This window comes from Eutrema salsugineum, unplaced genomic scaffold (genome assembly GCF_000478725.1).
Source record: "Eutrema salsugineum unplaced genomic scaffold, Eutsalg1_0 scaffold_9, whole genome shotgun sequence".
In the NCBI taxonomy this organism is placed as follows: Eukaryota; Viridiplantae; Streptophyta; class Magnoliopsida; order Brassicales; family Brassicaceae; genus Eutrema; species Eutrema salsugineum.
In genome coordinates this window covers 227,102-247,563 of record NW_006256342.1, presented here as the reverse complement: position 1 = coordinate 247,563, position 20,462 = coordinate 227,102, and the positions used below count along the sequence as shown (strand labels likewise).

General features: G+C 36.8%; 4 protein-coding genes across 5 annotated transcripts; 2 read left to right on the top strand and 2 right to left on the bottom strand.

The window, feature by feature from the left end:
* Positions 1–4,278: 4,278 nt before the first annotated feature.
* Positions 4,279–6,821, top strand: LOC18008127 (auxin-responsive protein IAA15). The gene is given in 5 exon segments (XM_024159880.1): positions 4,279–4,323; positions 5,902–6,107; positions 6,204–6,364; positions 6,483–6,579; positions 6,746–6,821. Coding segments are annotated over 5 exon segments (585 nt in total).
* Positions 6,822–7,877: 1,056 nt separating this feature from the next.
* Positions 7,878–10,646, bottom strand: LOC18008329 (D-glycerate 3-kinase, chloroplastic). 2 transcript variants are annotated; one of them, XM_006389725.2, is made up of 12 exons: positions 10,374–10,646; positions 9,706–10,085; positions 9,552–9,631; positions 9,427–9,478; positions 9,304–9,345; positions 9,122–9,200; positions 9,011–9,042; positions 8,846–8,914; positions 8,696–8,770; positions 8,467–8,583; positions 8,329–8,379; positions 7,879–8,224 (listed from the first exon to the last, which is right to left on the bottom strand). In XM_006389725.2, the coding sequence occupies exons 1-12, from the start codon at positions 10,600–10,602 to the stop codon at positions 8,081–8,083; spliced, it is 1,350 nt and encodes a 449-aa protein (XP_006389787.1). In that variant the 5' UTR covers positions 10,603–10,646; the 3' UTR covers positions 7,879–8,080. The 2 variants fall into 2 exon arrangements, with proteins under 2 accessions (XP_024007085.1, XP_006389787.1); XM_024151317.1 differs by having other exon boundaries at positions 7,878–8,224; positions 8,329–8,583.
* A 655-nt stretch (positions 10,647–11,301) lies between these two features.
* Positions 11,302–14,879, bottom strand: LOC18008129 (cyclin-A2-4). Its single transcript, XM_024152744.1, has 11 exons — positions 14,823–14,879; positions 13,507–13,796; positions 13,184–13,418; positions 12,949–13,085; positions 12,785–12,877; positions 12,573–12,706; positions 12,314–12,466; positions 12,198–12,231; positions 11,942–12,091; positions 11,725–11,859; positions 11,302–11,628 (listed from the first exon to the last, which is right to left on the bottom strand). The coding sequence occupies exons 2-11, from the start codon at positions 13,792–13,794 to the stop codon at positions 11,566–11,568; spliced, it is 1,422 nt and encodes a 473-aa protein (XP_024008512.1). The 5' UTR covers positions 13,795–13,796; positions 14,823–14,879; the 3' UTR covers positions 11,302–11,565.
* Positions 14,880–17,877: 2,998 nt separating this feature from the next.
* LOC18009156 (aromatic aminotransferase ISS1) lies at positions 17,878–20,237 on the top strand. Its single transcript, XM_006389723.2, has 9 exons — positions 17,878–18,127; positions 18,252–18,365; positions 18,461–18,508; positions 18,730–18,858; positions 18,950–19,009; positions 19,092–19,248; positions 19,331–19,496; positions 19,581–19,689; positions 19,773–20,237. The coding sequence occupies exons 2-9, from the start codon at positions 18,303–18,305 to the stop codon at positions 20,223–20,225; spliced, it is 1,185 nt and encodes a 394-aa protein (XP_006389785.1). The 5' UTR covers positions 17,878–18,127; positions 18,252–18,302; the 3' UTR covers positions 20,226–20,237.
* The last annotated feature ends 225 nt before the right edge of the window (positions 20,238–20,462 follow it).

Here is a 20,462-nt window from a genome sequence, read left to right as displayed (position 1 = left end):
AAAACTCTCAAGGGCATACCCTCAAAGAAAACCGAGCTTATCCTCAACACCTCATGTGCACAGCTTGTTCTCAAGGCAAATTGATCACTCGGCCTTCACCAGTTAAAATCTCTAAACAAACATTCATTTCCTAGAAAGAATCCAGGGCGATATCTGTGGACCTATACATCCATCTTCCGGACCATTCCGGTACTTCATGGTCCTTATAGACGCATCGACCCGTTGGTCATATGTTTGTCTCTTGTCCTCTCGGAACCAAGCCTTCGCTAGGTTCTTGGCCCAAATCATAAAATTGCGGGCCCATTTCCCTGACTTCCCACTAAAGACTATCCGCCTTGACAATGCTGGTGAATTTACCTCACAAGCGTTTAATGACTACTGTATGGCCATGGGGGTAACCGTGGAACATCCTGTAGCACATGTCCATACTCAAAATGGATTGGCTGAATCATTCATTAAACGAATTCAATGGATAGCCCGACCATTACTCATGAGATCAAAGCTCCCGGCCTCAGCATGGGGACATGCAGTATTACATGCTGCTGAACTCATACGCATCCGGCCATCTAGTGAACACAAATATTCCCCATCCCAACTACTCTCGGGTCATGAGCCAGACATCTCCCATCTCAAAACATTTGGGTGTTCAGTATATGTACCCATTGCTCCACCACATCGAACCAAAATGGGACCTCAAAGAAGGATGGGAATATATGTTGGTTTTGACTCTCCCACCATCATAAGATATCTCGAGCCAACCACTGGAGATCTCTTCAAGGCCAGATATGCGGATTGCCAATTCGATAAATCGGTATATCCCTCTTTAGGTGGTGAGACAAACAAGCTGGTCAAAGATCTTTCATGGAATCAAACATCATTAAATTGGCAAGATCCTCGGACTCTAGAATGTGATTCAGAGATCCAAAAGATTATTCATTATCAAAAGCTAGCTAATCAATTGCCAGATTCCTTTGCTGACCCGACCAAAGTAACCAAATCGTACATCCCAGCTTGTAATGCACCAGTACGAATAGCTGTCCCAACGGGACAGACCCAAGTTGCTACAGAGTCTGCACCACGTCTCAAACGGGGCAGACCTCTCGGTTCCAAAGATAAGAATCCCCGGAAATCAAAGAAAGGTGCAATAACCGAAACCGGGATTCCTGCAATATCAGACATAGCCGCGGCTGAGACTCAATCTAATGAATCCTCAATGGAAGTTCGGGACGCCGAATCTCCAGGTTCAGAAGATAACAATGAGATCTCCATCAATTACAATATGTCCGGAATACAATGGAATCGAAAAGAAGTCGACTTAAATGCACTCTTTGCATACGAAGTAGCACTTGATGTTGCGCTCACGCAAGAGGATCTAGAACCCACGTCAATAACACAGTGTACACATCGAACAGATTGGCTAAAATGGAAAGAAGCCATAAACGTGGAGTTAAAGAGTCTCAAACTCAGAAACGTGTTCGGTCCGATCATCCGGACCCCATCACACATCAAGCCAGTGGGCCACAAATGGGTCTTTGTGCGCAAAAGGAACGAACTCGGTGAAGTCGTTCGATACAAAGCACGGCTTGTAGCACAAGGATTCTCACAGAGACCCGGAATCGATTATGAGGAGACTTATTCTCCAGTGGTGGATGCAACAACATTTCGATTCCTCATAAGTCTGGCCATAAGAGAAAATCTTGATCTGCGGTTAATGGATGTTGTAACCGCATATCTCTATGGGCCCCTGGACAACGAAATATATATGAGACTCCCAGATGGCATTGAACTAAAAGACAAAAATGCATCTCGAGATCAATACTGCATCAGGCTGAACAAATCCTTGTATGGACTGAAACAAAGTGGGCGTATGTGGTACAACCGCCTCAGCGATTACCTCATCAAAGAAGGCTACAAAAATGACCCCATCAGTCCATGCATCTTCATCAAGAAGTACTCAAACAAAGGATTTGTAATCATAGTAGTATACGTGGATGATCTAAACATCCTCGGAACATCTGGTGAGATCTCCCAAACAGTCGACTGCTTAAAAGCAGAATTCGAAATGAAAGACCTAGGCAAAACAAAGTACTGTTTGGGATTACAACTTGAGTACATCAAAGGAGGAATCCTTGTGCATCAATCAGCTTATATCGAAAAGGTACTCAAGCGATTTAATATGGACCAAGCTCACCCATTGACCAGCCCAATGGTAGTTAGAAGCTTAAGTGATGACCCTCTTGGTCCCAAAAAGGATGATGAAGAAATCCTTGGTCCTGAAAAGCCATACCTCAGTGCTGTAGGAGCGTTAATGTACCTGGCTAGTCACACTAGACCAGACATATGTTTTGCCGTGAACCTCCTCGCTCGATATAGTTCATCTCCAACTCAGAGGCACTGGAACGGTATAAAACATCTCCTAAGATACCTTCGAGGTACTCAAGACTTAGGACTCTTCTATACTAACCAAAATAAAGATGGGTTAGTCGGCTTCGCCGATGCAGGATATCTATCAGATCCGCACACTGCCAAGTCTCAAACTGGCTACGTTTTTACGCATGGAGGAACAGCCATCTCTTGGAGATCAATGAAGCAGACACTCACTGCCACTTCATCAAACCATGCTGAAATCCTAGCCATTCATGAGGCTAGTAGGGAATGCGTCTGGCTGCGCTCCATGACTCAGCACATCCGCAGAGATTGTGGTATGGACGAAGACACACAGCCCACGGTGATGTATGAAGACAACGCGGCATGCATAGCTCAGCTCAAGGAAGGATATATCAAAGGAGATCGGACGAAGCACATTCTACCGAAGTTCTTCTCAACCTCAGACTGGCAGAAGGTTGGCACTCTCAGCGTTCAGCAGGTCCGATCCAGTGAGAATTCAGCTGACCTCTTCACCAAATCATTGCCTACTTCAACACACCGGAAGCTCGTCAAACAGATAGGAATGTATAGACTTAGAGATCTGCAGTGATGCTACAATCAGGGGGAGTAATGCGTGTTGTACTCTTTTTCCTTCACCATGGTTTTGTCCCACTGGGTTTTTCCTGGTAAGGTTTTAATGAGGCAACATTCCCCAGCGCATTATCGAGATCCCGATTGAGTAGCTGACCCGGTTCACTCGTCCAAGGGGGAGTGTTATAACACATATCATATATGGACTCTTATACCGGCCCATTAGGCCCATCAGAGCATTGTACTTAACCTAGATTCCCTATGTACTCTATATATATATTCCAGTGATTAATAAAGTTTCTAAGTTTTCACAACAGAAATGACTATCTTTTGACAAAATTATTGTTACAAATATTTGCAATATCTACTAATATTTTGATACAATTCACAACGGTAAAACACGACAATATTGCATCTTGAAATCCGTATTTTTTCAGTATCGTTTTCTGTAGACAGAGTTGATGCCATTTTAATATTTGAGATATTTTTTTGAATTATTGTAAAACTCATATATAAAAAAGTGTGTGTTTAGTTGTAATCTCCAAATTTTTATTTTCCATTTTCATTTCTCTTTTTCATTCTTTTTTTCTACCATAGGCTTGTAATTTTTTTACATTGTTACGATTTCTGATAAGCAAGTTTTCCAAACTTGCATTTACTATGGTTGCCATTCTAAATATTTAGTCCAAAAATGACTATTTAGCATAAAAATATGTGTAATCTTTTTCTGTTAATATCACTCAGAAAATCTCAGATCTTTTACAACATATCACAAACTTCCTTGATAACTCGAGCTCTTGTTGTACCTGTTGTATGAGAAAAGAAAAACATAATAGTGGCAACTGGTCTAGTCCACGTTGCCCAGATGTGTACCTTATGTGTATAAAACTGGTCTATATACAACAGTATAACAAGAGCTCGATTTATCAAGAAAGTTTGTGATAAGTTGTAAAAAATCTGAGATTTTCTGACAGAGAACGATTACACATATTTATATGCTAAATTTTATACCTTGATCAGATCACTAACTACAAAGATACCACCACCAATGACAGATCTCCATGAAACTAATTACTTGAAATCTAAACATGTACGTGGGATGTATCTAGGATATGGTATCTAATATAAGTGCTAGAAACTACTTAGTAAAAAATAAAAAAATCGATCACGAGTTATTGTTTTGAATAAGAACAAACAAAAGGGTCACTGTTAAAATAAAAACAAATCATGAATTACAGAAATCTTGTCATTCTAGACCAATTTATTCCATGTGCGTTATAGCGATTATAACAAGAAGAAAAAAAAACATTTTATTAAAGAATGGCTTACCGGAATTACCGGTCACGGATTTGCAATCGAAACCGGGTAAGTTCGTCACGTGTCGACTAAGTAGGACACTTTGGATGTCTTTAACTATTTGATTGGTCTAAGAATAATGACATGAAGCATCGCGAATCATCAATGTTTCTCAGCGAAGAAACATAATCACGTGACTTATGCGTGACCCTACCGCAGTGATAAATGTTTCGCTCTCTCTTCTTATCGTCTAAACGTTTTTTTCCTTTTCTATGATTCGTGTTTTGGGTTATTCGTGTTTTTGAGTTAGAAAAGGAAAATGGTGAAAACTGAAAAGTTATTCTTTCGGTTACTTCCTTGGTTTCACAAAAAATATTATTTTAACACATTTCATGTTTTATTAAGAAATTTTTAAAATCATCCTAATATATCCCTATTTAATATACACATAACTCACTAAAATGACTTAAATACATATATTATAAATTGATTCAATTACAAATTTGAAAGTTAGTTTGAAAACTTGCATTGAATAATTCAATAGAAATGACAATCTTTTCAAGACAAAATATATTAACTCTAAACCGATACTTTTTGTGAAATGAACAAAATTTTTCAAACAGAATGTATAATATTATAAAGTGAACTGAGTAAGAAAGAAAAGAAAACAGGATGTTAAAGAGAAAAAAAAGTTATCACATACACAAGCAATACTACTTTCTGAGTAAGTGTACTTAGAGTAGGTGGTATGCAAAATTAAGTAGTAGACTTATGTCACCTAGTTATATATATGCGATGTTTTCGACCGACAGGAAAATAAGTAAAGTGACAAGAAAGTGTAGACAAAAGGAACACTATTGAAGATCTCTCTCGAAGAATATATGGAATTAAAATTGACAAACTAACACAAACAATTATATGGAATTCTTTCTGTTTCAGTTATTATAATTTTCAACATTTGTATAAGCACCTTAGATATACATGGACCTTTCGTATGTATTATAAACATTCGAAACTAAATTAACATGAACGCAGCAAAGTCTTACAAGCAATACAAAAACCACTAATCAAGAATAACGTGGTTAACTATTACAGCTAGCGTCGGGAAAACTTTCAAGTTTAATCTTAAAAATTAGTTTTCTTGTTTCTCTAGTCGAACCCATGAGATGGAGCTGAGTCCTCGAACTAAATGAGCTACAAGATTAGCCCAATAATTTGCTGTCCTGATTATGAATATCGATCGGGAGCTAAATTTAAACTGAGAATACATATATATATATATATATAGCCGTACGTACACATGCAAATCCACTAATGACACTTAATTTAGTGCGTATATAACAATCCCAAAAAAGACATGGTTAGAAAACGGTAGATGCAGGGCCCACATCAAACAGGAAGAAGAGGCTAATCACCAACTATTCGATTGGTTTCGTGGAGGTATCAAAACCGCCAGTTACTTACAGGAGACGTACGACGTCGTGTTATTATTGACTAGGTTTTTTAGCTGACGCGTATAAATACAAACAATGTTGAAAGTTGGAAACCAAATATACACTCAAGCCAAAAGTTAGTGCCATTCTGTCTCTCACCCCTCACTTTTATTCTTAACTTTTTATATGTACACATATAGATTAATAAAGACAGGGATTTATATATAAAATGTCACCGGAGTCCGTCGATCTTGGAGGATCTGAGCTGACCCTAGCTCTGCCCGGCGCTCCCATAAAGGCATCGGACGGTCAACAAAAGTCCGGAAACAAACGTAGGTTCATCGAGACCATTGACTTGAAACTCGGGTAAAGGACACGTGAACACTATTTATATCTCATGCAACACTTATACTTAGCACGGCAAGTTTAATTTGCATAGTTATAAACATGATAATATATATAGAATCTATATATATATATATATATGCATGTTTCACGTCTTTGTTGTGGTTTCAGTGGCCGATTGGTAGGGTGGCCGCCGGTGAAGACGGCGAGGCGGAGGAAACACGTGAAAGTGGCAGTGGATGGTGTGGCCTATCTCAGAAAAGTCGATCTAGGGATGTACGATTGCTACGGACAACTGTTCACCGCTCTAGAAAACATGTTTCAGGGGATATGTAAGTGATCGAGTAATTTAAATGATAATATGTTTTGTATGGACTGTACTCAAAGCAAGTAGAAGGTATTTTGGTCAAAGTAACTTACTTGGGGTGTGGTTTGTTTTGACGGTCGTAGTTAATGTGACCACAGCTTTGGAGAGGAACGGGGAGTTTATGGCAACTTACGAGGATAAGGACGGTGACTGGATGTTAGTCGGAGATGTGCCGTGGATGTGAGTTCCCGGAATTACTCTTGTGGATTAAATAACTTCAACTTACTTAAACTTCCCATTATAATCAAACTCAAAACAAGATAAATTTATTAATTGTTTATATGAGAGCTAGCTAGCGACTAATTTCTAATGGGGTTCATGACTCTTTTTGTGAACGTCGTCGTAGGATGTTTGTGGAATCGTGCAAACGTATGCGGTTGATGAAAACCGGTGATGCTATTGGGTTAGGCTCAGCCAAATAGGAATATCTCAAGAAGTTAGACCTGGTTCCTCTCTTTTCATTTTATTGATACAATTTGTGTTAAAGCAATTAAGGCAAGATCAAACTATGACTTACCTTATCGTACCGAGGATCTTTCATCTACGGACTTATAGTTCTCAAAAACATTTGCCAAAAGTTTTTCTCTGATCTTTCTTTCACATTCCTTAAAGATACTATACTGCAAGTAGAACATGTCCTCCATAACTAGCCCTACAGAACCATTAAAGATAATCAAACAAGTATATATCAAACTAAAATTTGATGAATCGAATCCAAGTCTTAAGACGTCATTAATTTTTTTAATTTTTTTTTTTAGTTTGCAAAAGAAGGGAGGATTTGCCTCCTCCCATCTCATACACATGCATTATATGAGTGAGATACATTCGATCAATGTGTTTGAATTGATAGATCTTGAACACCAAGAGAACTATAATATATACAAGGCAGTCTTAACTAAAGATCTTGATGAGCAACTTGGTATATCAAGTTATGAACCAAAAAACTCCAAAATTCTTCTGTTTATTTTTCCCTTCTTAAATGAACAGATGATATAACAAACCAAGTTGAAGTTTTAGAGGCATTTTGCTTTTGGGACATCTTTTTGTAGATAGATAAGATATATAGCGAATGCTTAACTGAATTTGAAATTGGCTAATACTTAAAAAGTTTTCTTATGCAGCGCCTACAATTGTTTTGTCGTATATGCAATAATTCTAGTTTGTTTCAAGAGAGAAATGTGTACTTTTAGTAAGAAGTGATTGTTTTTACCACCTTAAGCAGGCTCTAAAGGATTTGAGATTAGATGGAAGGCTGAGCTGAAACAAATTATGTATAGAACGCAGGGGTTATATATCTAATATATATATATTAATTGAAAGAGTTGTTCTACCATGACTTAGAAAATCTAAACTTTTTGCAAATACATATGATTACTAATTAAAGATATGTACACGCGGGAGTTCATATAGTTTAATTCAAAAAGTCGCTTAACCACCGCCTTTTTGACCACAGTGGATCCGAATATGATGACATCGACAAGACGGACAAGATTTTGCTGCTTCATTAGATTTATTTATTTATGAAACAGTAAATAATTAAAAAAAAAAATCATGGAAAAACATATGTGCATATGCAGCAATGTAACAAATAGCATGTCAAAGGATGGAAGGAAGAACACGTGTGATGTAGTGTTACTCTCTTTTTACATACAAAGAGAAATACGTTGAAAAAAACAGCTCATTAGTTTGCGAGAATCGGGTTCCTTTCTTCATCGATATCTATCGCAAGGACACGGTCTGGGTCCGAGCCGCTTGGTCCTTCCGCGTAAAGGGTCGGAAGATAGGCCTTGTATGCCGGCAGATACCGGGACACAAAGTCATTCACCTAATTAAACACAAAGATATATATCAACATTCATCGTTTTCATATCAACCACAAGAGTACTAATTATAGTAACACTGTCTAAGACTGTCATAACGTATCAATACCTCATCATCTGACATCCCGGCTTTGCCAGCCTGCCTCATGGCGATTTCCGCCTGCCCAAAACCAAAGCAAACATGATCGTGTTTGTATAAAAACGCAGCGAAAGCTGTTAGTTTTTGTTTGTTAACAGATATACAAACCTGAAGACGCCACCGGTAGACATAACTTGGGTCTTTGATTTTGATGACGACCCAAGCATTGATGTACTTGTCCCATGCGTCGTAATACGCTTCAAGGTTCTTATTCACAGTCTCCAGCTGTAGAAAGAGAACAGAGTTTTTTTTTTTTTTTTTCATTATAGGATGCAACATTTTGTATATATAAAAGGTTGTATTCACTACTCAATTGTTTTGAGTGAGTTAGGATAACCTGCGGATCCACTGCCTTAACGACTTCAGCCGGAAGAGATTTAAAACCAAGCATCCATCCCTCAAAGAGAATAACCTGGAGATATCGAACAAAGTTATTGGTCTTGTTTCATTTTAACTTTGAACCGAAACACTTTAAAGATTGAAATACCTTTAGAGGTCCTTCAACTTCAGGCCATGTTGTTGCATCGGCTCTGTCACCCCTCCCGCTATATGCAGACTGCAGCCAATTAGGAGTATGTTAAGACCTGTTTCCTCTGTTTTCATTCTGTGTTTTATGATACAAAGTGATAAAGGTAGAGTAGGTAAAATTCACCTTATCGTACCGAGGAACTTTCATCTTCATCCCTGTGTCAATGATCCAAAAATTCACAATGTAAAATAAGAAAATAACAGCCAAGAGTAAAACATGATTGATGAAACTAACCGTCCTTGGTCAGTTTAGTCAGGGCTTCTAGTGTTTCGACAGAGAATGGAAGATCATGGCTTCCTGCATTTCCACGATACTGAAAAACATATATATGGAACAATGACGATATCTTTAAAATAAAGAAAAGACAGACGGACAAAAGAAAGAAAAAATTGTTGAGAATATGAAGATGCGTTTACCTCTAGAAGTGCATTTCCTGGATTCTCTTCTCTCAATTTAGCCTGAGACAAAAAAAAAAAAAAAAGGAAGCTAGGAAATGGAGTCCAGACAAGAGAGGCTACAAGTAAAATCTTAAAATTTACCTGGCCTTGTGCAGTCAAGTAAAAGTCGTCTATAGATATTGTCGCCGACTTCCTGAGATATTGGTTAGTTAGTATAAGAACCACTGGACTTGCATGATGAAGTAAATAGCAGTGGACCAATGTACCTTTTTGTAGTTTTGAAAAGATAATCAAGTGCAAACACAAGTGTAGTCTTGCCACATCCTTGTGGCGCGCTAAATCCAATCTGCATTTTCCAATCACGTCTATCAATCAATAAATATTGAGATTATCAACCAAGAAAACGAAAACGATTAGTACCACTAATGGAGGCACATCGTCTCCATCTTGGAAGTTGGAGTTATGCAAAGCAATCTGATCATCACACCATACAAAGACGGGTATGTAGTAATGGTAAAGCCTAGCTTTCTGAGGAATGGTGAGCTTAAGCTCATTAAGCTGAAAGAGTCTGCAGAGTTGTGAGCCATAAAGTAACCATTTGTCAATGGACTGGCCAACTTTTTCAGGAGTAATGCCAATCTTGTCTACAAGAGGACCCGAGCATATGAATTCAAAAAGATCTGACACTGAAGAGACATCCACTGTTTTTGCTGGCAACGCCGAGCATCTTTTCCACGTCCCATTACTTGTAGCTGAATCATGAACCATTGAATTGTCCTGAATCCACGAGCATCCACACCCTATATCACGTTTTTCATCAAGTTTCGGTTACGATTTCAGAAATCAAAATAAATATGATTATATACACGTTTTTTCAAGGTCACTAAATTCATCAGTTAACCCTCAACACCAACAAGAGCTTCCAAAACAAATATGATTATATACAGATTATTAAAAATAAAAATACTCAAACAAATGGTGTGGAAATGATCGACCAATTTCTTCTAATAATTCACTGCAGCAAACAATTCACAGGGCAAAACTTGAACAACAAAAAAGAAAATTGAGAAAAAGGGTAGGCGTTTTACCAGAGATTGAGAAATGGGTTTCAATTGGAGAAAGCTTGGAGGAGGAAGAATCGGTAACGACATGGTCGTTAAATTTGGAAGAAGAAAGAATACGTCTTTTGAAATTAAAAGTATTGCAGATAGGATTAGAGTGACACGGAGACGGATGATCTTTGAGATAAAACCTATTATTATAATGCTGAAGAGTCGCTTGCCATGGCGATATCACACTTGAAGTTGCGACCGCCATTCTCTCTCTATCTCAAAGCATCAGCAATAAACAAGGAGAAGCAGATTTATGCTATTTTTATTTTTAAATCAACAAAACTATTTTATTTATTTAAAAAAAAAACAAATCTTTGCCACATAATATGTGAGTCATTCATATTCCTCCGCCCGCAGGATAACGTGTAATTAATGCTCTGTCTGTCATGAGAGTGTTTAATTAAACCAATATTATTAAGTAACTAATATAGGTCTTCCTGTTAATTAACTAAATTCTATAAGGAAGAACAAAATCTGTTAAGTCTATTAACTAAAACTTATTAATTAACTTAAAGTTAAATCTATAAGGAAGAACAAAATCTATAAAGTCTATTAAGTCTATTAACTAAAATCTATTAATTAAGTTTCTATTAATTAACTAAAATCTATTAGATTAAGTCTGTCCTATTAGATTAATTTTTACCAAAAAAAAATCTATTAGATTAAGTCTGTCCTGTTAATTAACTAAAATCTATAATGAAGACTTATATTAGAAAATATTACGAAATTAAAAACTTCTAATTTTCTAAATTTTCTAATATAGGTCTTCCTGTTAATTAACTAAAATCGATGTCAAAAACAAAAAAACAAAAAAAAAAACCCAAAATCTATAAGGAAGAACAAAATACTCTCTAACCAAATTACCAAACAAAGAACAAAATATTCCGTAGCAGAAAGTTAGAAATTGCCAGATTTAAAGAGAAAATAAATGTACATCCGACTTATACAACTAAAATAATATCGTGTCACCGGTCAGAACAAATCAGGTTTGGAAGAACCAAACAAGTCTACACTAAACCTGAGTAAACCGAATCCTTACGTAGTCCGGTTACTGGGAATGAGACCGTAGATTAACAGACTAATGAGAGACGAACCGGACCATCAGAAAAGTTACAGGATGTGTAACATCGGTTAGGAGATGGACCACTCGGTTTAGTCTGTAGCCTTTTCAGTTTTCACAGAATAGCATGTCAGGTAGCTTCGGAGAAGTGAAAACCGCCACGCATTTGAACTGTAAAACCCAAGTAGCCAAAAAAAAGCTGTTACATTCACGAACGATTTTAACCCAACGGTTTCACAAAACCAAACTGAAATTAACTTGTTTTACCTTCTCTTGCCTATATTTCATGCGTATAGAGTTTAATGGGCATCCTTTGGTGTTATGCTGCAGATCTTGCAAGGCGTGAGCAGATGCTTTGAGATCGGAGGCTTTGTACGTTGTGTAATGCTCAAGAGTTGGATTCTGGACCACAAAACAAACAAAAAAAGAGTGAGATTCAAGATTCGTGGAACAGAACAGAGGCGATTTGTGTAAGAGAACAGACCCAAGGGTGGCTTGATTGGTTCATTGTCCACTTGGCAAGAAAAACAGCCGAAGCAGCGATAACCGAAGGTAGGAACTTCAAGAACTGATAGTCTATTAACGTCAATTCTGTGAGATAATTCGCCAGTAACTCCATTTCCCGACTTGGATTCTGCAGACCATTAATCCATATACCAAAAAAGTTTCAATCTTTCTGCTAAATGTTGGATGAGCATAACAGATAGATTTGTATGAAAAACAAAAAAGAAGCAAATTACCACGTAAGAAGCTTGAGCTGCTCGGAGAAATCTCCTGCAAAAGTGGAAACTTTGAATCACTAAATACTACAAACAACAACATAGTATGAAGCATTTTCGCTGACTAGTGAGATTACCTGAGGAATGTTTTCGAAGTGGGAGCGTAAATTTGAAAGCTAGAATGCTTGAGTACTTGGCTCTCCATTTCTAGGACTTGATCTCTTGTGTAAGTGTTATCCGTGATGAAGCAGAACTCTTCAATGCGTGGTGCCAAGATTTCCTCATACTTTCTTTAACAAGTTTCAAGAAACACCATACTCTTTTAGATGCTGCCTTTTTGTGACAAGCATTGTTTGATAATTGGGAATAGACTGTTAATTAGGTTGATGAGCTTACGAAGCAATGAGCATACAAGTGATGCCGAGTAATTGAAGTCTTTGTCTTTCCATGTAGTTTCCATGTAGATACCAATCTATGAGATATATTGTGAGGTAGAGAGTGTCAGGTACAAGTGTGTATTCCTCTGAAACCTGCAAATGTTGACTTGTGAGAAGTAGATTAAAAGACTTGAAAAGTTAGCAACAAGAAAAAATGGATCTAACACTAACTTCTACAAGCCAATCAACCAGGATTCCCCGCATTGTTTGAGTCACATCTCTTTGTGTTCTTTTCATAAAATCAGGAAATGGTCTGCGTTTAAGCTGTTAAGTAGACCAGTCGTTAGAAATCAAATGCATTGTCCTCAGATATAAAAAATCCAAGGAGTTATTACCTCAGCAACACGCAGGTTGTAGTAGATTTCAGGTGCATAAAGGGTACAGAGTAGAGGATCCTTATCATCTGAATCAATGTCAACTAATTTCGGGATACTTGCCACAGTGGAACTTCCTCCAATAAAACTTTTCCCAACTGTCAACCATTTGCAAGAATAAAAATAAAAGCATCAGAAATGTGTTATTAATGACTCACACATCAATAATTTTTAACTGACCACTTGTAAAGTTCACCTGTATAAGTCGATCTCCCAAGGGGTCTTGGAGGCAACGTGGAACTCCGCTTCTCTATAGAGCTATAAGATGCTTCATCTGTGCCTAAGCTCGTGCTTGTACAACCAGACAAGCTTACTCCTACTGAGTTTGACAAGACTTCTACCTTTGCATCTGTAACCTCTGAAGTAGTAGAAGCTGATGCCACCTTGGAAGAACTTGCCTTTCCCTTCTTTATCTGCTTGATATTCTCCACCTAAATGGAAATAAACCATGATTTTTTAGTCCAAGAAAAAAAACATACTTCATGTCAATTTAAGCAGCAGCATTGTGCATGTAACAACCTGAATTTTAGCTGCATTGAAGCAACTTCTGTAAGAATTCTCGCAGGAAACATTTGTGATATCCTTAAGAACAGCTCGCTTCTTAAGTGCATTGGCTTTGTTCTCATCCAAGGCTGTTCTTTTACTCTTTGATCTCAGAACCCGACCCTGATTGATCTGTGTTGTAGCGGCCACTTCTGAGGATGTTATCAGTTTAGAAGAAGCACGCAGAGCAGACGCAAGGGCACGAGTTACAGGGCGACCGTTAAGTGGTATGGTGTTTCCAGAAACAACTTTCTCTTTTCCCATGACTGAATTCGAAGATCAATGGTAAGAGAATGTTAAGAAAGGTAGCAACAGAACAGAAAAGATCTATATATATGTCCAATGCATAAAAGATGTTGTTTAGACCAAAAAAAGGAAGATTATCAAATTATGAGACACGATGATCATTCATGATTTAACCCACTATTGGACCACATAATTGTTATAGAGATTATTTTTCTTGGCAAACTCTCAGATTCATGATTTAACTCTCAGATTATTTTTCTTGGCAAACTTTCTATAACAATCATGAATGGAAGATACATTCAACTTCCAAAGTTTCAAACTTTTCTAAACTCACTCAGATTCAGAAGTTATTTTAATTTCCTTGTTGAAAAATATCTAAACAGTAATGCAGAAAAACCCTCAGGGCCTCAACCTTTGATTTTTTTGTTAAAAAAAAAACATGGAAAAGAAAATGTCGCAGCAATTTTAGAGCAAACACAGAGCGACTACGCGCAGAATTTGGAGAAATAAAATTCGAAGAAAATATCAGGGAAATTAGTGTTGTTCGAAAATCTAAGTTTTCTCTCTTTCTTGTATGGGTTTCTATAAAATATCGATCAATTAGAAATCGAAAAAAAAAAAGGAAGAGTAAGAACTATTTCAAGCTTCTTCTCAGAAGCATCCATATTATTTTCTCAGGAAAAGGAATAGATAGACCCATGAGAAAACAAAGAGCTGCAAGATCTCCAAATTTATAAACGAAAAAGACCCTATCGATCCGTTCCTATAAACACCAAGGAGGAATCAACTCACGTTTTCTCTAATCCAAGAAAACAAACAGACCCATGAGAAAAATCCGAGTGACCCATAAAGCAAAAAAACTTCAAACCCTATAAAAAGATTCAAGAAACCCTCCATGGGAACTTCTTTCTATACAAACCCAACAACAACAACAACAACAAAAATGCAGGTGCGCGTACGAACAACATCACATTTAAAAATAAATAATTTTTATACAAAAAAAATCTAAAACGAAGAAGATGGAAGCAGGCTGCGATGGAACTTACTACGCTCCAGGAAAATTCTTCAAAAAAAAAACACCTTCTCTTTCTTTTGGCAGAAAAGAGCTCTTCGAAGAAAAGAAAAAAGAAAAGATGGGAGCTTGGGCAGATCGAGAGTAAATGTATAGTCAATTCGCTTTTATGCAAAGGCACTGTCTGTGGAAGTGAGCGGGATAAAGAAGGTTTAAAGATATTAATTAAATATAATTCATTTTAAAAATAGTAACTTTCTTATTCGAAAGAAATGTTTATTTTTATATATACTTCTAACGAAACTAGTTGACTGTTTGACCATGATATAAGGGAAAAGGAACAACTTACATAGTTTATTGGGAACAATTTTGATGAAGTATTTAGTGGGTTTTTTTTTCAAAGTGGTATGTGACTGAATTGAAAATAAAATTTTTTTTTTTCAAACTGGTATGTGATTGAATTGAACATAGAATTTTTTTTCAAAAAAGATTTTGGTAAATAATCATTCACATTTTTTCATCTTAATCACATTTGTTATTTTGGGTTCTGTGTCATTTTCACTTCTCTATCAACCACTTGTAAGTTGTAATCAATGAGGATTTTATGATGCAGATGTTGTTTTTTTTTGTTCGAATGTTATCTTATTTAGTATTTTTGTTCATTAAGTTAAATTAAAAATAAAACAATTAAAATATAGGAACGACAGATGAGTTACGTTTTCCAAGGACTGTATCATAATTTACCTATTTATTTACATCATTTAAATGCGCTGTTACTCATTTTTAAAATGCAGTGTTAACTTTAGACAGCGTGGCTATTCATCCAAAGGTAAATAAAAGTGAATGTTAGTAATCTTTTAAGTTGAATAAAATTTGATTAAATTGCAAACTGTGTTCAAATTTTATAGGTTTGAAGAAAGATTCCACCAGTTATATTATTTAATGGTAGAGTTTAAACTTTTGAAGTGTATACATATATAAAAAAATCACTAACTAGTTAAATAAAAACAAAGACCGAATGCACGTTTACCCCTGAATTAGTCTTCTTATTTTAACTCTTTTTTACGTTTCCATGATTCTTTCAATGTGTCTTGAAGCTTATTTGGACACCACATGCTAAAGATCCATCCATCCATCATTTCTAAATTATCCGCTTATAGAAGTTAATGAAGTTAATGAATCCGTTTTATTTCTATTGGATTTGTTCCGTTTTATAAGCGTACTTGGAGTCTTAGACTTTGTCATGTCTATGTATTCATTTGAAGATAACATTACGTGATGAAGAACTTCTAATTTATGGTTATCGTATTTTTAAAAACAGAAAAACTTTTAATATTGTCATGCTAAAACCTTATATATGATTTTCTCAACGGTTGCTTAAACCAAATCTGCATAAAATGGTTATTTAGGGGGAGATTTATCCATGATTAAACGTTCTATATACAAAAGATGTTTGCAATAACACGAATCATAAAACTTTGATAGATATCAAAGTCCTTGGACGCATAAGATAAGAACAAAAACCACACAATCATATAATATTATTTTGATGGTTAGATCCGCAGAAAATATACTTAGGGAGTGAATAATAAAAAGTATTGGAATCTGCATTTTTGTTATTATCCAAGACTTAATGCTCAGATGATTGATTTTCTCTTGGTATGCATTATTTTTAAAATGATGACTTATACATCTCTTTTATGAAAACTAATCATGCATCGTTAGATCTACCGTTTTTTGTAAATATGCACTTTCAATTAGGTATAGTATATATGTTTATCATTTGGGTTTTGAGAGATCTTCCTTAATCAATTTTAGCTGAATTATTGTTTAAAAAGCTATATCTAAACCCTAATAATCTACTGACTTGTACTAATGAATTAAAACTTTACATAACGCATCTTAAAAAAAATAAAGAAAAATAAGTTATAGATATATTTAGGATATTCTTTTGCTATTTTGTTTTCGACGAATTTGAATTCTTTTTTCTTAAGAATTTGGATTACGGGTATTTGAAAAAACTATCAGATCTAAAATGTAAACTGAGTCAAAATAAAGGTAAGATTTAAATTGTGTTTTTTTGAAAAGTAAGGTTCTGTGATCGATCTTTAACTGCAATCAAGTCAAATGATAATAAAGTAAAAAAATTCAAATGAAACTTTGATGTTAAGTGAATTTTTTCACTATTTCTTCAGTTATACTTTGATGTTAAATAGTGCAAACAAAAAGTAACTCAAAGAAGTATACACTTGAAATTACGCACAACACACGAGTAATTTTCAAAAGCTACAGCGAGGAGCTAGAACCAACAAGTTTTTCTTTACCAGTTACCACATCACATGGGAGTTATCAATCTTGGATTTCAAATTAAGAGAGATATAATTTTTTTTAATGTTTTTTTTAAAAGGCTAATGCGTTAAAGCTGTTAGTGTGAGAAGGACGTAACGAGAGGTCGTCGTGGACCTAAAATTAACTAACGTTTTACGGTTTTATCCAAAGACCAAAAAGTTAGATCTACGATTCAAACAGAAAAAGAAAGAGGGAATTCCAAACTCAGAAACAGAGATCTATAATCTTACAGACATTAATGTCATATGTTTGGTTGTTCCATTTTCCATTTTGTTTTTGAACCCCCAAGTTTCCCTCCATTCTCTCACCCATCTCACAGCATAATTAAATTCCAAATAATGTTCATGCAAGTTTTGGGTAATATGATCCAATCTACTCCTTTTTTAACAACAACAACACAAAATGGGGTCGGAGAATATATGCATATGCCTTTGTGTGAGTCTGGAAAAAGGGTTACGTGAAAGTGGATTGAAGGGCAAAAAGGGTTATGTGAACTATAAGGGTTTAATTATCAAATATGTGGAAACATCAAGGGCCTTTATGTGGTTTTAGGAAAATGACTCATACGGAAACGCGACGTGTGAGTCCTTTTCTCAGGCAGAACTTCTGGTTGATCACGCAAACATGTAGAAGTGGATTCAGTGTAACTGTGCGGATTGATATCAGCAGAATCCAATATTCAATATGGGATATTAAGGCTGGTTGATTTTTCTTTTGGGCGAGTCTGGGATAAAGAACGAAAACAGCCAAATTGGATCGAGTCGATGACAAAGGCGTTACTCTTTTTGTGTTTGTTTTAATACTGTAGATACATCTAGAGATCCATAAAGTTGATACCTTTTCTATAACCTTTTTTCTTTTTGTTTTATTTTGGAGTAAAAAAACTATTTTTTCCCCCTTTTTCATACACAAAAGACGAAAGTAAAATCCAGGGATTGGTGAAGAAGACGACGAAACCAAAGGCGTGCTTCACGCTCATACCTCTTTTAGGTTTTCGTCAACGATCCCCAGATTCCCTTTTGCTTTAGAATTATAACTCTGTTTTTTTTTTATATGTATATATATCAAACAATTCGACCCTAATTTCAAAATCTCTGAAAACTTGACCCATCAGGTCTCTCGATCAATTCCGTCTTCTTTGTTGGTTTGGAAAGAGGTATTCGAAATGGGTTCGCTCGGGATGCTTTCGAGGAGAACATTGGGCACGGATATGCCCGTCATGACTCAGGTTAACCTCCTCGTACTCCTCCGTTCGAATTGATTGTTTTTATTTTTATTTTTGGGGGTTGTGAGAAATTGTTGGATGGTGGGTTTTGCGTGCAGATCCGGAAATTAATGGCGGAATTGACTAACCCCATGTCTCTCGCTCAGGTCTGCCCTCTCTTTCTTTCTTTTGTATTTTGTTTGCCCCTAGAAGTGTGTGTATCAAAACCAAGCTTGTGCGTGTTTCTTTTGCTCACAAAAAGACTTTGGTTTTCGTGAGTGTTCAATTTAATTCAGTCCCTAATCATGCTTTGAGGATGGCCAGTTGTGCTGCTCCATGTTTGCTGCTTCATCGAAAGTATCACATAAACATGTTCATGTGATTGCAGGGAGTAGTGCATTGGCAGCCTCCTCAAAAGGCCTTAGATAAGGTCAAGGAGATTGTGTGGGATCCTACCACTAGTTCTTATGGACCCGATGAAGGTATTCCCGAGCTGAGAGAGGCTCTTCAGAAAAAGGTAATCAATCATACGAGGAAGAAAGATTTAGTTCTTTCTTTCCTTCTTGAATCCAATAAAGTGACCATCTTTTCATCTTTTCATTCTGAAGCTGCGTGAAGAAAACAAGCTATTTAAATCACACGTGATGGTTACTGCAGGTGCCAATCAGGTAAACCAAACAAAGTGCCTTGCAAGGTCTCTTCATTTTTGTTTCCTTCTAGTCTCATCCTCTGTTTCTGTATCAAATGCAGGCTTTTGTGAATCTTGTTCTTACACTATGTGATCATGGTGATTCGGTTGTCATGTTTGAGCCATACTACTTCAACGCCTACATGGCTTTTCAGATGACAGGAGTCACCAACATAATTGTTGGTCCTGGCCATCCTGAGACTCTCTATCCCGACGCAGGTACCTCCTTGACTTTGAATTGAATCACATTTACATGATTTACATAGATTTGAAGTTGTGACTCGTGAGTCTCTTTTCCCAGACTGGTTAGAGAGGACTCTCTCTGAGTCTAAACCGACCCCAAAAGTTGTAACTGTTGTGAATCCTGGTAACCCAAGCGGCACCTATGTCCCTGAACCTCTTCTCAAGAGGATTTCAGAGATATGCAAAGATGCAGGGTGTTGGCTGATTGTAGATAACACATACGAGTGAGTTTTCTCATTTGCAAAGTCACATGATGTCCGAATTGAATGTTTCTGGTCTTGTAAAATGGATTTGAATGAAAAACGCAGGTATTTCATGTATGATGGTTTAAAACATTCTTGCGTTGAGGGAGACCACATTGTTAACCTCTTCTCCTTCTCTAAAACCTACGGCATGATGGGTTGGAGGCTTGGATATGTGAGTGCTCGATCTTACTCTATTCCAAACATAGTTGATTTTGAATTATCTTTTTGGTAATGGAACGTTTTACGGAGCCGCAGATAGCTTACTCAGAGAGATTAGAAGGGTTTGCAACAGAGCTTGTGAAAATTCAAGACAACATCCCAATATGTGCGGCCATAATCTCTCAGCGCCTGGCTCTATACGCATTAGAGGAAGGTGCTGGGTGGGTTGTAGAACGTGTAAAGGGCCTGGTGAAGAACAGGGAGATTGTCAAAGAAGCCCTTGAGCCTCTGGGGAAGGAGAACGTTAAGGGAGGAGAAGGAGCGATTTACCTGTGGGCAAAACTACCGGAGGAACACAGAGATGATTTCAGGGTGGTGCGGTGGCTGGCTCACCGTCACGGTGTGGTGGTGATCCCGGGGTGTGCAAGTGGTAGCCCCGGCCATGTCCGGGTTTCCTTTGGTGGGTTGCAGGAGGAAGAGATGAGAGCCGCCGCAGAGAGGCTGAGGAAAGGATTAGAGGAGCTCGTTCACCGTGGAATGGTGGAGTGAAATCTTGTAAAACAAAAGAGAATCAAAGCATTGTTACTTGAACTTAGAGCTTCTAAAAATAAAAAAGAGTGTTTGTTTATTCAATACTAGATGATTCTTCTCTACAAAAGTACACAAAGTCAAATTGTATTGGGAAACTAATAATGGTGTTATGATCTGACCTATTCCTTTAGGTGTATCTGTATATACTCATTTTATTAACGCACCATTACCTTCTTGATTTGTAACCAAATCCAA

What these genes read in the sequence shown, in the direction of transcription:
- LOC18008129 (XM_024152744.1), bottom strand. Translation starts at nt 13,794, where the DNA reads ATGGGAAAAGAGAAAGTTGTTTCTGGAAACACCATACCACTTAACGGT. An exon ending in CAGCTCAAGCTTCTTACGTG is followed by an intron (nt 12,092 to 12,197) that starts GTAATTTGCTTC and finishes AATGGTCTGCAG; the next exon opens with AATCCAAGTCGGGAAATGGA. An exon ending in ACCAATCAAGCCACCCTTGG is followed by an intron (nt 11,860 to 11,941) that starts GTCTGTTCTCTT and finishes TTTGTGGTCCAG; the next exon opens with AATCCAACTCTTGAGCATTA.
- LOC18008329 (XM_024151317.1), bottom strand. Translation starts at nt 10,602, where the DNA reads ATGGCGGTCGCAACTTCAAGTGTGATATCGCCATGGCAAGCGACTCTT. An exon ending in ACGATGTGCCTCCATTAGTG is followed by an intron (nt 9,632 to 9,705) that starts GTACTAATCGTT and finishes TGGAAAATGCAG; the next exon opens with ATTGGATTTAGCGCGCCACA. An exon ending in GACTAAACTGACCAAGGACG is followed by an intron (nt 9,043 to 9,121) that starts GTTAGTTTCATC and finishes TCATTGACACAG; the next exon opens with GGATGAAGATGAAAGTTCCT.
- LOC18009156 (XM_006389723.2), top strand. Translation starts at nt 18,303, where the DNA reads ATGGGTTCGCTCGGGATGCTTTCGAGGAGAACATTGGGCACGGATATG. An exon ending in TTACTGCAGGTGCCAATCAG is followed by an intron (nt 19,010 to 19,091) that starts GTAAACCAAACA and finishes TATCAAATGCAG; the next exon opens with GCTTTTGTGAATCTTGTTCT. An exon ending in GACTCTCTATCCCGACGCAG is followed by an intron (nt 19,249 to 19,330) that starts GTACCTCCTTGA and finishes CTCTTTTCCCAG; the next exon opens with ACTGGTTAGAGAGGACTCTC.